Here is a 16,602-nt window from a genome sequence, read left to right as displayed (position 1 = left end):
CCAGTACCATACTGTCTTGATTACTGTAGCTTTGTAGTATAGTCTGAAGTCAGGGAGTCTGATTCCTCCAGCTCCGTTTTTTTCCCTCAAGATTGCTTTGGCTATTCGGGGTGTTTTGTGTCTCCATACAAATTTTAAGATTTTTTTGTTCTAGTTCTGTAAAAAAAAATGCCATTGGTAATTTGATAGGGATTGCATTGAATCTGTAGAATGCTTTGGGTAGTATAGTCATTTTCACAATATGGCTTCTTCCAATCCAAGAACATGGTATATCTCTCCATCTGTCTGTGTCATCTTTGATTTCTTTCATCAGTGTCTTAACAGGTCTTTTGTCTCCTTAGGTAGGTTTATTGCTTGGTATTTTATGCTTTTTGTTGCAGTGGTGAATGTGATTGTTTCCTTGGATTTCTCTTTCTGATATTTCATTGTTAGTATATAGGAATGCAAGAGATTTCTGTGCACTAATTTTGTATCCTGCAACTTTACCAAATACACTGATTAGCTCTAGTAGTTTTCTCATGGCATCTTTAGGATTATCTATGTATAGTATCATGTCATCTGCAAACAGTGACAGTTTTACTTCTTCATTTCCAATTTGTATTCCTTTTATTTCTTTTTCTTCCCTGATTGCCATGGCTAGTGACCTCTGCTTCTGTCACCACATCTCCATTTATAAGGACCCTTCTGATTACATTGGACCCATCCAGATAATCCAGGATGATCTCCCCATCTCAAGATTCTTAATCAGATCTGCAAAGTCCCTTTTGTCATGGTTCCACAGATTAGGACCTGTATATCTTTGAGGGGGCATTACTCTGCTTACCATTTACCCTCATCTTATGAAACAGAACATTTTAGCTCTCCACCCTCCAGGCTGACCTGCATGCTGAAAGACTCATTAAACAGAGATTCTTACCCTTTATTTACCTCCTCTGGGATTTCTAGCTTTATTTTTCTCCTCCCCTTCTAGTCATACCAAATGAAAAATATAGTAAGAAGATGGCTTTTTAAAAAGATTGTTTCCCTCTGAAATAAGTTTTCTCCCCTCAACTCCCTTACTCCCAAAATGCTGAAATGATTACAGTGCTTGTGTTTTAAACAATATATATTTCTATTATATTCCATTAAATGATTATGTGAAAATTCCCTTTTAGTCAGTTGTTACCTTCTAGAAATTACAGACATTTGGTTTTTTAAAAATTTTCTTCTTCTTTTTTTAGCCTTAAGTAGCAGTGCTGAGAAAGTGCAATTTCCAAAGCACCCATATTTATACCTAGGAGATACATCAATAGAATGTGGCCAAATATATTTTAAACTAAATAAAAATTTCTAACTCTTAAGATGTCCATAAATGTTCTTTTTCATTTCTAAGTACATATGATCATTCAGACACCCTATTCCCATTGAGAACAGAAAGAGGTTTATTAAAGCTTGAATAAGAGATTCAAGAAAGTTTATTCTGGCTGCTTCATTATATATTATTAAATTAGGCTTCACATGAAAGGTCCTAGAGTGAGATCTGAGGGATAGTCGAATGGATCAGACAAGATCTTAATTTTTTTTTAAAGTCAGTATTGACAACCCAAGAGGATTGTAAATAATAAATGCATCAACAGTATTATATTCTGCAAAAGAGAGGCACATGTCTATTTCTAAACTGTTCTGATTCTGGAAAAAACTGGAATATCATGTTCCATTCTAAGCTGGGGCACGTCCAGGGGAGAATAAAAAGGGTGGTGAAGAGTCTGGGGACCATGAAATATGAAAATAGTCTAAAAATAGCAGTTGCTGACTTGGAAAAGTTAAGGATAGTGGATCCGTGCAGTCTACCATAACTGAACCACTGCCATGTGGGTAAGGCGGTAAATTTAATCCTTGGTGGCTTTAGCTTGTCATCCTCTGGTCCTTCTCCCACACCACTGCCCAGAGGATTTTTCAAGACAAATCTTAATATTTCACTATCTGTTGCTACTCCGCCGTGAGCAAGCAGGCATGTAGCCAGTCTCCAGGCCAATTAAGAGGGTCTGAGCATCTGAGGACCAGATAGGACCCAAACCCCTATGAGATGGCATTCAGGGGAGCTGGAGGCCCTCAGAAGGAGTTAAGGGCCATCACCATCAATTATGATGACCCTTGTGACAACAGATCACAGCCCTAATTAAAGATTCTGAAACATGCCATGTTTTCTCTCCCACCTCTATGCTTCTGTTTACGATGTTTCCTCACCCTGGAAGGTAGTCGTGTCACTAACTTCCCATCATTCTACAGTACCTAAATGAATTTTTACCATGTCTGAAAGCTTTCTCTGAGGATCATCTTCCAGTTTTCCCCAGATGAGTTGGGTGCCCCTTCCTCTATATTAAAATACCACCTTGCACAAACCTTTTACAGAAAGTATTGAATTGCTTTGCCGTCACTGATGTACTTGACAGCAGGACATATGAGCCTAATCTGGGACACATCTGTATATGAGGGGGCCTTTATGTGTTATATAAGCTGATGTGCATGGAGGGGAAGGGACTGGGAGGAGGAGGTCTTGAGCATCTGAGTCTAGTGGCTAAGATGGAAGAAAGGTGGAGAAATCAAAAGAACAACTTAGTGGCTAGCTCTCAATCTGGGGACTGGTTCCTAAGCCTGGCCCCATGGACTAAATCCAAGTCCTATGGAGAAAGAAAAGCTTTAGGAACTAAAAGACTTGTAAAAAAAAATGAGGTACATGCAGGACTGATTAGGGGTCAGGCAACAAACTATAGCACACTGTAGGGAAAGTGAAACTTCTTACCTTCTGCACTGACTACCAAGCCCTGCTTGGATTTGGAAAGGCCACCAGTGCATCTGAGACAGTGCCCGGGGAGCTGTGGCACAGTGGTGGTGAGGAGTCCAGTTATGCTCATGGGAATTCTGCAGTGGGCCAGGAAGCCCATGTCCAGCAGATGCTGTTCTGCCATGTTTAGAGGAAGAGGACTTAGGAATACTTGGAAGAAATGATGGGTGAGCAATAAAAAAATTTTTTTTAATCTTGGGGATTCCCAGAGCTACTTCAAGAGTGACTTTTGCAAAGGGCTTGGGTTCTTACACTACGAGGGAGAAATGACCAAGCAGCCAAGTATAGATGATCACTGTTACCGTGACTCTATTTATAGCCATGGTCTGGAGGCCTGGTGAAATCCAGGTATGGTTATATTATATTCTTAACCCACTCCTACCCCTGTTCATTGGCCTTGAGATCCTTGAGGGCAGAGACTGCTGATTAAAAAAAAAAAATCTCTGTAGCCCCATTACCTATCAGAGAGTAGGTACTCATCATATGGCTGTTGAATGAAGTAATAAAATTAATGAAAGGATAACTATCTCCAAAGGACAAATTTAGGACAAAGAGGTGGAAGTTACAGAAATGTGATTCAACCTAAAATGCCTTTCTAACAATTAGAACTCCCGATCAGTAGAAAAAGCCCACCGTGACATTGTGAGAATCTTATCACTAGAAGAGACATCAAGGCTGTCCCAGAGGAGGTAAACACCGCATGAAGAAAGACAGATCAAATCATTTCCAACTCTCAAATTGCTTGGTATTAATTACATGGAGACCAAGAGGAGACTGGCCATGACAAAAGAGTTAGCCCCATAAGACAGGAGGCAGAAATGATGAGTCAGCAACAAAATTGGTTTTTAAAAAAGTCTTCAAGGACTGTCTATAAAAATCAGCAAGCTTTAAATCAAAGTTCATCAGAATTAATCTAATGCCCTGAAACATTGTTGCATGAAACCCTAGACATTATCTTCAAGAGCTATCCTATTAAAACTCTGAATGATGTCCAGAGGACTAAGGTATCCAATGGACATTAGCTATAGAGAAGATGTTAAGTGATGAAGGTTAAAGGACAGATTTACAACATGTTGAGAGCAGGCTGTGATTTGTAGACTCATAGCCTGTTTCAGTGTCTCTTCCACGGCCACTGGCAAAATAAATGCTAGAGCCACTTGTCTTTATTCCTTTAACCTGCAATAAATGACCAAAGGATCCCACATCTACATGAGGAAAATTACTAGACAATGCAGGAAAGAGCTTCTGAAATAAATGGACATTCTACATAAAGGCCACAAATAGAATGATGGAGAGTACTATCTCATAATGTCAAAGTTCAAAGGCACTTTTCAAATGTCTCTTTAAAGAAAATCTGACCTTTCTTTCTTTCTTTCTTTCTTTCTTTTTTATTATCAGAAGTTTGCCAAGAGCAGTATGGGCCCTGGGTCATTTCGTTTTGACATGGAAGTTCTCTCAGCATTAAAAATAATGAAATATTTAACTCTGCAGTGACCATGAGGACACATTCAGTAGTTAAAAAAAAAGAACAATATTAAAACATTAGGATTTCAAAGGAAGGCTTTTCCCCCTCATATATGAGAGAGAGAACCTATATGAGGCCATAACTAGCTAAAGGACTAAGTACAGACAGATATTTTTAAATGTATTTCATGTTATTTTACATGAAAATTTTAGGAGAATGGCTGAATACACCACTAGTAACTCTATGTCTAAATCTTTTTTGGGTATAGATTAGCTGACATTAAACATAGATGTGAACATACATTTTCATGAAAACAAAAACCTCTTACAAAAGACCTCTTGCTTCCCATTTTAAGGTATAATTTACAAACAGTAAAATTTATGTTTTTTAAGCGCATAGTTCTGCAAGTTTTGACAAATGCAGTTGTATAACTGCCACCACAAGCAAGACGGAGAACGGTTCCTTCACCACTCAAAATTCCCCTGTACCCCCTCACAGTAAACTCTTCTATCTCCACACCTGGCAACTACTGATCTGCTTTCTGTTGCTATAATTTTGCCTTTTCAAGAATGTTCTATAACTGGAATTAGAAATGGACTCTTTTAAATATCATACACTTGATAAAAAGTGAAGCAACTAAAGTGCCCATTTTAATGTACTGATTTCTATTTTCTGAACTTAAAGGCAATAATAAGTACATAAGATCAAATTACCCTCAACTACTACATCTTGAAACACGTATTACCCAAGGAGCCTTTTGAATATACAGATCTTTAGGACTTCACTTTCAACATATTGAATCAAAAGCACTCATGTGGGTCCTGAGAATTTAGTTTTTATTCAGTTCTCCAAGTTTGATTCTGATTGATCCAGCCAGATTGGGAAACAATCCAGCAGACATTCACTATATGAGATTAATTACCAGACTGTAAATTATGTGTGGCAATGGGATCAAAATTCAGAGATTGGGAGGGTTTTATGCAGGTGATCTTGTCCTGAGATGTGGCTACCATTTACTGGCTGCAGGGCCTTGAACAAGTTACTTAAACTCACTGAACCTTGGCTTTCTCCTCTGTCACGCATGGGTAATGATGTCTACTTCATCAGGTTATCTGGGGGGATTCAATGCATATAAAGCATTTAGAATAGTACCTGGCACACTCAGCAGGTACTCAGATAAATGGAAGCTGCTTATCTAGCTGGTATTACCATCATTGATATTGTCATCATTATCATCATCATGCTTTACTTGTCCTTCTCCATATTTCTGCATTTTGGTCAATTTCACTATTTTTTTAGCCCTTCTTCTAGAGGTGACCAAAGTAAAGAGGATCTATTTTTGTAGTAGCCAAACTATTATTCAGGGTAGTGCAAACTAAAAGAAATTCACTGATTGTCCCCAACCCTAATTTTCACCCTGCTACAGCTTCAAAGATACCAATAGGGACAAAAAGTGAATTACCAGAAACTCTTAGTCTTTTCCCCAAGGGGTATTGGTCAAACACAAGCAAACAAAAGGGAAGAAGACAAACGAGGGACCAGAATAAAGCAAAAAAAAAAAAAAAAAAAAAAAAAGGTTATCTATGCAGTTATGGAATATCTAAAAATCTACTTTATTCATTAGCAGTTTTAGATGTATATACATGTATTTTTATGTATAGTTTTAATTTAAGCCCTGAAATATAGAAGAGTGATGATATTTGGCTGCACTTGCTGATCTAAAGAAAGAAAAACTCTTATCCTCAGAAATTATGCAATGCTGCCAACACCACGGATCGAAGATGAGGATCAGAGACAAAACTGAAAGTCATAAGCCCTACCTGTTCTCAGCATCGGCACTGCACTTTGGGGACAGCAATTCAAAGGATTTGGTAAACTTCACCACCTGCCACACAGAAAGACAACAAATCCAAGTCAGTTAAAGCTTTCTCACAGTTTAAAATATTCCAGTAGACATTTTTCATCTTTATAATGACTATTACAATAATTGGAGATTAAAGAGAGATTTTAAGTGGAGAAATCCCGAGGGATACGAGAAAATTTTATCCTACATTTTGTACTTTATTTCTTACACGGCACATATTGCCCAAGTTTTAATACATTTCTAAATATGTATATATTCTTACAATAAGGTGTAAGAATCCTGTGGTGGTCAGGCAAAGGGACATCTCATTTGAAAACTTTTTTACTGCCCTTTTAACAACCCAGTCACCATCCATGGAGAACCTGGTAGAGACAAAACATCTTTCAAAAGGTTGCCCTCCATCAACCCCAGGTTCCTGAAATTACCTTCCCTGGCTTATCACTGTCCTCAGGTGAATGTTTTTCTGTCACCTGCAGAAGAGGAAGACACTTAAGATCATCCCTAGTGTGGACACTTCCTACCTTACCTGTCCAGTGAAACTGGCACAATCAGTTCAAAATCCTGATCAAGACCTATTATGCTGAAAGGTAATTTATAGGCACAGAAAATGCAAAGACAGTTTTTCTTATCATTAGCTACTGTTGGGTTCTTACTATAAACCAGGCCCTATATCAGAAGCTTCTTTGATTATTTAATTTCCCTATTACAACTCTTTGAAGTGGGGATTTTTATCTTCAGTGTATAGATGAGGAAACCAACCCATAACTTTTAAGAAACTTACACTGTTTCGCACAACTAAATGGGGCCTCTGGGATTAAAGCAAGTCTGCATGACTCTAGAGTGTCAGTTTTTTCAACAACGCTAAAAATATTGAGTGGGAAAGGCACCGTTTCTGGTCCTCTTTAGACAAGATATAACACATGATAGAAAAAGGAGGCCCTATACCGAAAGGAGTCATCTGAATGTCACTGGATGCTTCCAAGGTTGACATTTAGATTTGCCTTAGCCAGATGCAGTCATGCTTCAAAGGCCGTTTAAATTAACCACTTATAAGGAATTGATGGGCACTTGAGAAAATGACTTGGGAACTGGGAATAGATTAAATATTAAAACAGCTCTATCAGTGAGGTAATGAACCCATACTAAAAAAAATGCAACATTAAGAAAAAGATAAAAGCCCATCACAAAGAAAACTGTGTGTGACTAGCAGGGCAGTGACAATAGCTCAACTAAAAGGAAATACCCTTGACAACTATAGGACATATTTCATTTCATATTCTAATGTGAAATAAGCCTCTACAAAATTACTCATTGTGGCAAATTTTATTTTCCAGAGATGGCCACAGCAATATCTCCTATCCCACATTCTTCTCTACAATATGACCCTGCCACCTTCCTACCAAGTTGTAGGGTCTATGTTTCCTCCCCTTGAATCTAGGTGGGCTCTAGAGCACTACAACAAATAGAATATATAGAAGAGAGGCTATGTACCTTCTGAAGTTGTCATAAAAGGCAATGCAGCTTCTGCCTCATCTGACTGGAATACTTGTGCCTGGAGCCCTGAGCCACCATGTCATAAGTCCAACTACCCTGAGGACACTATGCTGAAAGGTAGCCAACCATACAGAGGAGTCACGTGTAGATGCTCTGGTCAGCAGCTCCAGTCTTTAAGCCCTCCCAGCCCAGGTGCCAGACATAAAAGCAAACAGACCTTCAGATGATTCTAGTTCCCAGCCATTAAGTCACCCCTGATCTCCAACAGTGGTTCCAGATATCCTGGAAAGAGGTAAACCATCCTGGCTATTCCCTCTTCAAATTCCTGATCCACAAGATCAGTTTAAACCAACATGGTTGGTTTAAGCCTCTCAATGTTGGGCTTATTTGTTACACAGCAAAATTAACTAGAACACTTATCTTAATTGAGGGCTTAAACAGAAACCAATCACTTGGAACACCAAAATCTTGATCTAGCTGCAATATTCTTGGGGTCTCACAAGGCCAACAAGCCACAAACAGACTATTTGCTATCACCAAATAATAAATTCCTCAAACCATACCCTAAATAACTCTTAAAGTTAAAACAATAACAGGATAATAAAAAGAAGGATTTCATTTATGCTTGCAGAATAGGAAACTGTTACAGATTTTAAAAGAGAAAGTCATATCTCTACTTTGATCTCTCATCATCTGTGATTTCTTTCCATTATTTTGTTAGATGACAGTAAATTCTTCTACTTTTTAATCATGTTTTAGGCTGTTGCTATGAACTGAATGTTTGTGTCCCCCTCAAAATTCATATGTTGAAACCCTAATCCTCAATGTGATGGTATTTGGAGATGGGGCCTTTGAGAGGTTATTAGGTTGTGAGGGTGCAGCCTCATAAGGGGATTAGTACTTTTAAAAGAGACAGAGAGAGCTTGCTTCTTCTTCTCTTCTCTGCTACGTGAGGATACAACGAGAACATGGCCATCTACAAACCAGGAAGGGTGGCCACACCAAACACTGGATCTGCCAGTGTCTTGATCTTGGATTTCCCTTTCCCAGCCTCCAGAACTGGGAGAAATACATGTTTGTTATTTAAGCCACCCAGTCTATGATAATTTGCAATAGCAGCTCAAACTGACTAAGACAACCATATCCTACCATTTTACTTCAAATCTGTATGAGGCATTTTGCATACATTATGACCAATCCTTTATGTACGTATCGATGCTTACAACGTCCTAGCAAGGTAGGTATTATTATCCCCATTTTCCTGAAAGAAAATGAAAGCTTAGAGGGGTTAAGTGGTTTCCTGGAAACCATATAACCAATATGTTAACAGAATTGGGATTTGAACCATGTCGGTCTGATTCCACAGCTTCTAATTTCCCCACTACTCACTGCTTTCATAAACATGAGCAAGTAGCATTGACAGAGAAAATTATTTGGACATGACTCCTTCAGAGCCAGAATACTTAGATAAATTCTGCCTTTATTTATTAATTCTATGAATATTTACTGAGTACCTACTATATACCTGAATCTGAATAAACATAGACTAAAAGTAACTTGAAGTAAAACACTTAGCTTGATATATAGTAAATCAAGTTACCAATCAACTAATAATTGTTTTTGCATTTGGAAATCAAGAAGGATATATCTTTTAATTTCCAGACTTGATAGATGAAATTAAACTCTCCAATATTACTAAGAATACTTTATTTGGCTTAATTTTCACTGCTGATTAGAATACTTTACAACTCTGAAAGGACATATGTTAATTTCTGAAAAACTGATATCCATTGGGTGGTAAAAGGGGGAGTAAGCCCCCTTGGCAGGGTTTTTGAGGATCACTCTAACATGGCCGCAGAGATTACACTCAGAAACGCATGAGAGATTACACTCAGAAACGCATGTGAAATTAAAGGGTTTATTATATTCACAGGCCCTAGAGAGGGGGGGACAGTATGCCCAAAGGACCACAGAAAGTCACCCAAAGCTCAAAGTTTGGTTACTGCAGGCAGGCAGACAGCAGAGCAAGGACCCACGGGTAAGTGCCTTTATAGAGGGTCATAGGTAGGGTAACTTGTGGCACTCAGGAAGCATTCCCCTTGGGTAATTTGAATGTGACTGGGTCTACATGGAAAGGAGACAAGGGGTAAAATGAGGAAGTCATCATGAGGCTTGTGGCTTGCATACATTATGTTGACGATGGGTACCCAGAAGTGGGCAATAACTAAGTAGAAGTTCAAAACAAGCAGGGCAAGTGCTGTCACTCAGGAAGCCACTGGGGCAACAAAGAACAGTTTGACATTACAAAAATGATTTTTGTCCTATAGCAATGCAAATGAATTTTATCCAAGCAGAAATGCGAATGGCTTCTGTGCAGTAGAAAAGATAAGCCCATAATTACAATTTTATTGTCCTGGATGATGGTAAGCATTTTTTTTTTTTTTTTTTTTTTTTGCGGTACACAGGCCTCTCACTGTTGTGGCCTCTCCCGTTGCGGAGCACAGGCTCCGGACGCGCAGGCTCAGCGGCCATGGCTCACGGGCCCAGCCGCTCCGCAGCATGTGGGATCTTCCCGGACCGGGGCACGAACCCATGTCCCCTGCATCGGCAGGCGGACTTTCAACCACTGCGCCACCAGGGAAGCCCGGTAAGCATTTTTAAACTCTAACCTAGCAATCTTGTGCCTGCATTCATCTGGTGTCTGTTTCAGAATGGACTACTACCTTGCTGGCTTCTCTCATTAATGTGTTAACTACATCTCTGATACTTGCTTGTTTTAGATTTGTGCAAGGGTTAGGTTTTTAACTTTTTGAAAACTGTTGTTTGACACAACAAATATGTACTGAGTGTCTGTATGTGTCAAGTAGTGCAATAGGCACTGGGGCTACACAGTAAAAGAAAAAAAAAAAAACCCTGCATGCATGGAGCTTACTTTATGGTAGGGAGCTTAATTTGTCCTGGCTCATCAAAATTAGTGCTCCCTGGAATAAGAAGTGAACTTCTGCTCTCCATACCTTAAGAAATAAACCTGAAAAATGTCTAGAGATTAAAAAAGAATAAAGATCTTCTAAGAATTTTAAAAAAAAACCCTCTGAGTGATAGAAGAAATGGAACAGAAAATCCTGAAATCTTAAAGCTATATAACTTACAGCTCTAGAATCACAAAGAGAATGGATAAGATCAACAAGTACCTCAGTGAAATGTCAGAATGTTTGAACCCTTGAAATGTAAGAGAGGACTTGTTAAAACTAACAAAAGGAAGAAATTCTTTTTTCTAAAATGTTTTAACTTTTTATTCTAACATAAATCACATGCTGAAAAGAAAAACAGGGTCAAATATTTTGTTTTATTTTATTTTTTGGTTTTAGTTTCTAAATTCCTTTTTAATGAGTAAAGGGAAAGTCAAGGATTATGCATCTTTCAACTTTAGCACTCCATATGGAAAGTACTAGTTGTGTTCCCCAGTAAACCAGCCCATGGTGTCCTGATCAAAGTCAGATACTAGATTCATGAACCACAATGTTGACCTTGTGTGTAGGAAAAAGTAAGCTCACCCGGAAGAAAGGTCTGGCCTTTGCCTTTGTCTCCTGAGAGGTAACCTCTAAGCCCTTGGAATGTCCAGCCTGGGTAAAAATGTCTTTGTTTACCTGGGTGCCTTGGACCAGCCAGATAGTAACAATGTAACTTAAAGTGGTGGCTTTGAGCCACACCAACAATGTGATTTAGGGTGGAGCCTTTGGGTCACATGGTATCAGTCGACCTCTGGAGGGCAGGGAGACTGAGGGCAGCTATGAGGGTGGCCAAATAGGTTTTAGTGATCAAGCCCCAACAAAGACCCTGGATGCCAAGGCTTAGGTGACCTTCCCTGGCTGGCAATACTTCATGCATATTGAATACTTCATGCACACACAGTGATGTGTGCATCACTGCTGGGAGAAGTTAATGCTTTCCATGACTCCATGGAGAGAGGACAATTGGAAGCACCACTTTCGGAACCTTCCTGGACTGATCTCTCCCTTGGCTTACTTTAATTTGTATCTCTTCCCATAATAAACCATGACTGTGTATATAACCGCTTTCAGTGAATTCTGTGAACCCTTCTAGCAAAATATTGAGTTTGAGAGTGGTCTTGGGAACTCTTGAACTTGTACTTGGTATCAGAAGTGAGGACAGTATTATAGACATGTTTCCTAATTTCATACCTTGTATAATTCTTAGGTTCCCGTGTCTTTAGAAGAAAAATGAGGACAATACTAATGTTGCCTTGTCTTTGGATACATACTGATCATCCAATGTGTATTAAGTACTGGATAGCATAGAGAGATAGAAAAGAAATAGTAAATACAGTCTCCAACTTTTAAAGAATTAATATTTTAGAGAAGAAAAATTTTTTAACTTAATGGTCAGAAAAACTTTCTTAATCTGTTGATGTGTTCCTTTTACTAAACCAAAGGAATCATAAGAGCCTATTCATTTTTTTCTTTTACCTTGGCTGTTGAGAAGCTCAGAGAAAAGCCTTAGGTTCAAAGTTGTATCATTTTTTGCACCATAATTTGGTTTTGAGTTTGTTGTTTGATTTTGTTTCACTTACAACATCTACTTTCTCTTTCTTCCTTTTAATTTGAAAGTTTGCCTTTCATTCTGCTATGTGTCTGGAATACAATAAGCACTCAGAAAATATTTGTTCACTATGAATTTTTGTATTTTTGCTGAAGGGTGCCTTAAATGCTTTCGGCGATTAATTGAGTAAAAGTGTAAACAAAAAGGGGATGAAGTACTTACATACTTGAAAAATGTATGAAGTATATAAAAATACTTTTACACATGAAATCACATAAATTTGCTTATGTACAACTAATTACAGTTGAACAAAGCTATTATGGGCCATTAATTTGTGTAAAAGAGTATTTTTCAGAGGCATGGGAAAGGAATCTGGAATGGTGGGTAAGAGAAATACAACATTTAAGGATCTACAGCTGATAGCAAATAATGTAAGAATAAAAGAGAAGCAAGCTTGAGTCCCATCAAGAGAGTGACAAAATATAAGCAGAGCAATGAAACTGTGAAGACAAACACACTGCTGACTGTAAGCCAGATAAGATCAACGAAGTGGCAAAACACTAGCCTTGGCTCCATAAGGTGCATAAAGTTAGCCTGGTTCCAAGCCATCAGACTATGAAGGGCTTCAGAAACATTCTAGAATAAATCTAAGATTGTCACAGAAATTCTAGCCTAAATCATATATTCAAGAACGCAAGGCTGCTGGTGGAATCCCCCTAAGTTCTCTGAACTTAGGGCAATCTGAGATTAGGCTCACAAGCAAATTAATCCTCAAAGTCACCAGAATATTGAGCCCTTAAGGCGACATACACATGGGCCTTGGTCCTTGAGGACAGCAAGGAACAGCAAAGAAGTATTACAGTTCTGGAGATGTAAACTATCTGCTTGCCTCCCATTCCTCCAGAGTGGGGTTGGGCAAAAAAACTCTGTAAGCTCAATTTGTCCCCCCATCTGTTCTTATAAATAAAGTTTTATTTTAACAGAGCCCACTCATTCATTTAAATATTACCTATGGCTGCTATTCGCTATGACAGTAGAGTTGAGTAGTTGTAATAGAGACCCTATGGGCCACAAGACCTAAAATATTTACTAGCTGGCTCTTTGCAGAAAAAAATTGCTAACTTCTGGTCCAGAGAGATCTCTGAACCAAGTCAACTAGCTATTTTCTGCTAAATCGTTAATGGCTAATGATAGATTAAAGTATTCGTGTTCCCATGTAATTTATCTATAGTTCAGAAAGGAGATTCCTGGAGTCAAAATCTTCTCATCTAAAACAACACTGTAATGACAGAAATTTTAGGCACCAGGGCGAGTGATGAGGGGTATATCTGAGGACATGCATATGTCCCACTTGTCACGGGACCATCCCAGTCTAATAAAGCCTGTTGTCATGCAATAATTATTAAAAGTACCTCCTTGCACTCTCAAAAATATCTTTGTTTGAAAAGCAAAACTCTAGGCAGCCATGCCTCAAACAATTTATATTTTTAAAAGGAATTTATTAAAAATATTATGCACCCAGTGGAAAATTATTTATAGTCAGACACCTGGGTTAAAAAATGAAACAGCTAAAATTTTTTGATGCAATTTAATGGGATATATATAGTGTCACTGCGGAGATTATGACCAATAAAAAATAGATGAAAGCATAAGTAAATGAGAATAAAGTTCATGTTTTATTCTTGACTTGGACAAATTGAATGGTTCTTAGTTTCATTAATTTTTTAAAATTTATTCTCTAATTCTGATTTTTATTATAGATGCACTAAATGAACATAGATTAAATAAATAAATACACACACATATACTAAGTAAAAAGAGAATCTTATACGAGAAATATCAGAAGTGGTTTATAGGTCAATGAAACTGAACAAATGATTCCAAGCTCCTCTGGCTGTTGATCAGCCCTGGGCATTACACCCTGGGGAAGGCGGTACACACGCCACAGGGAAGTAAACAAAATATCCCCAAGCATCTCTGACTGTTCTTTGGAAAAGCTCCATGGGCAGAAGTCTTTTTGATTTGAATATTTATCAAGCACTAGCTGGTCTGATTGCTCTGTTTTTTTAATTTAAATACAACTAAAAAAACAAAAACTATGCTCAAATAGATATTCCTGCTACCAAGAAGAAAATAGGAATGATCTAACAAGTAATCACCATTTTTTGGGTTTGAGTTTTCTTAATTCCTATTTTTCCATAAGAGGACTAATATAGAGGGCAAAAGAATGAATTAAATGGCCATTCACTGCCATCCTTCTTGATTAATTCCTCTCTTACACCGATGAGTAATTTACTCTAGTCATTTATTCACTCAATCAACATTTTCCAAATACTTAGGGTACAAGGCACCATGACAGGGTCTGGAAATAACAAGAGGCATAAATCACGTCCTCTCCTTGTACTCACAACACAGTATGGAGGGAGAAACTGTTCACAAAGGTATAATCTCACCACAACATATGGTCAAAATTCTACCAGCACACAGAGGAGAGTGCTGAAGAAGTTTTCATGTGAACTCTGTCCTAAAGGGGGAGCAGGCATGCTCTAGGCTGAAAAGTGGGGAAAGGTTTCCAGGTTGAGGGACTAAATCAGTTAAGGTTTTGCCAGAAAACAGAGGGAACACTCCAAAATGGTTTAACTGAAAGTAATTCAACAAAGGGACTAGGTACAGAAGCATGGGCAAGATTAAAAGAAACCAGTAAGGAATGGTGAGGTACCTAGGGAGTAGACATTTGGAAAGTCATTAACACCCCTAGGTCTGAGAGGACACAGGAGAGAGTGAGGGAGAGAAGGAGAGATGGAGGAAGGGAGGGGATAATGTTATTGGAGCCCCGGGGCCATGGAGAGGGGCCTTGGAAGAATTCAGCCACCTCTACAACTGACAGAGAAAGAACAAGGGGAATAACTACTCCCAGTAGCTCTCTCCTTCAGCTCTTAAATCTTCTGCTGCTTCCTCCCATTTGTCAAACGCAACTGAAAGCCAGAGGACAAGAAAGCCCAAGTGGCGCAGTACATAGAAATCAGCCTTCAAAGGCACTTAGCTGAAGAAAGAAAAACCAGCATGAGATGGGGGAATTGGGATTTGTAAAGAATAGTCAGTACAGAGGTGACAATGTTGAACTTTACCTGAGCCCTGCTCCCCAAAAAATGGTATAATGATGAAGAAATACCCCTACTGCTTTGTCTTCCAGATTTGGCTAACCTCAAAGAAACACCCTGCCCTAGAACATTCCAAAATAAGACCTTTGTCCTCATGACTCCTCTGGGATGCACAAATGATGCAGTCAACTCCTTTGTCTACATGCTTCTGTAGGACCCCAGGCACCCTTTCCTTTCTTTGAAATGTTCCTCATAAATGAATGTTCTTCCTATTGCAATAGCCCAGATGAAATCATCTCCTTAATTGCCTGGTGCCTTTTGTCTTTCACAGGAATTATATATGCAAAGATACAGAGGCAACAGATGCATAGGCTGACCATGGGGAGGAGAGGTGGAAGAGGAAGAATGGGATAGAGCGAGCCTGAGGACCAGAGAGGAAAGCTAAAAGTTAAGTTGGGAGCAGAGGTGATGGACCTTGAATGTTGGGCAGTTTGAATTTTACTGTGTAGGCAACAGATAATAAATATTTTGAAGCACGAGACGGGCAGATGCATGTTTTAGAAAGATAACTAGAAGTAGTATTAAGAACTGATGAAAAGGAAGAGTGCCCTGTCTGCAAGTAAAGAAATGAGTGAAGAGGAAAATTTCCAAGCTAGAGACTAGTAAAGTCAGAGTAAAGAAAGTGGTAGAACGGGTGGGAGGGAGGGGCTAGAAATGATGTTTCAGCGTAGAGGCAACAGACCTTACAAACAATTGAATGTAAATGGTAAGAAACACTCAGAGATTACTCTGTGGTTTTTAGCTTGAGTTACCCATTAACTGAAATAGGAAACCTCAGAAGTGACAGGATGCGGTGGAGATGGACAGTGGGGACTAAAGTTCACAAGTTGGAGACATATATACATACACACACACACACACACACACACATATATTCACATACCTATATACGTATATTTAACATATATAAATGATTAATGATGTGAGTTAATATATTGACATATAATTACTAATAAAGTGAGTCAATATATGCAAATACATAATATGATATATTAATGATTAATGATGTGAGTACATACATATGTATATACATACATATACATAACAATGTTTGGGTAATTCTTGGAATTCTTTTAGATACCTTCTATTCTGCACTCTGGAAAAAGCACTTGGAATAAAAATCAAATAGAATTTAAGTTGGTTTCCTAACAGGGATAAGGAAAATTAAAGAAAGTAGGATGGGGAAAAGGAAGAGAAAGTGAAGTAGAAAGGAAAGCCTGAAGCAATTTTTACC

The 16,602-nt window shown here is 38.5% G+C and overlaps 1 protein-coding gene across 2 annotated transcripts in view; it reads right to left on the bottom strand.

Moving 5' to 3' along the window:
* PDE11A (phosphodiesterase 11A) overlaps positions 1-16,602 on the bottom strand; it is a 419,722-nt gene that overhangs the window by 229,553 nt on the left and 173,567 nt on the right. For both annotated transcript variants that reach the window (XM_027127261.1, XM_027127271.1), the window contains one exon: positions 6,110-6,174. In XM_027127261.1, the coding sequence (XP_026983062.1) occupies positions 6,110-6,174 (65 nt within the window). The remainder of the gene's footprint in view (positions 1-6,109; positions 6,175-16,602) is intronic.

Source organism: Aethalodelphis obliquidens, unplaced genomic scaffold, assembly GCF_003676395.1.
Source record: "Aethalodelphis obliquidens isolate GAN/ISIS:26980383/991018 unplaced genomic scaffold, ASM367639v1 scaffold2, whole genome shotgun sequence".
NCBI classification, from domain to species: Eukaryota; Metazoa; Chordata; class Mammalia; order Artiodactyla; family Delphinidae; genus Aethalodelphis; species Aethalodelphis obliquidens.
The sequence above is the reverse complement of the archived record's forward strand: the minus strand, read 5'-3'. Positions and strand labels throughout refer to the sequence as shown.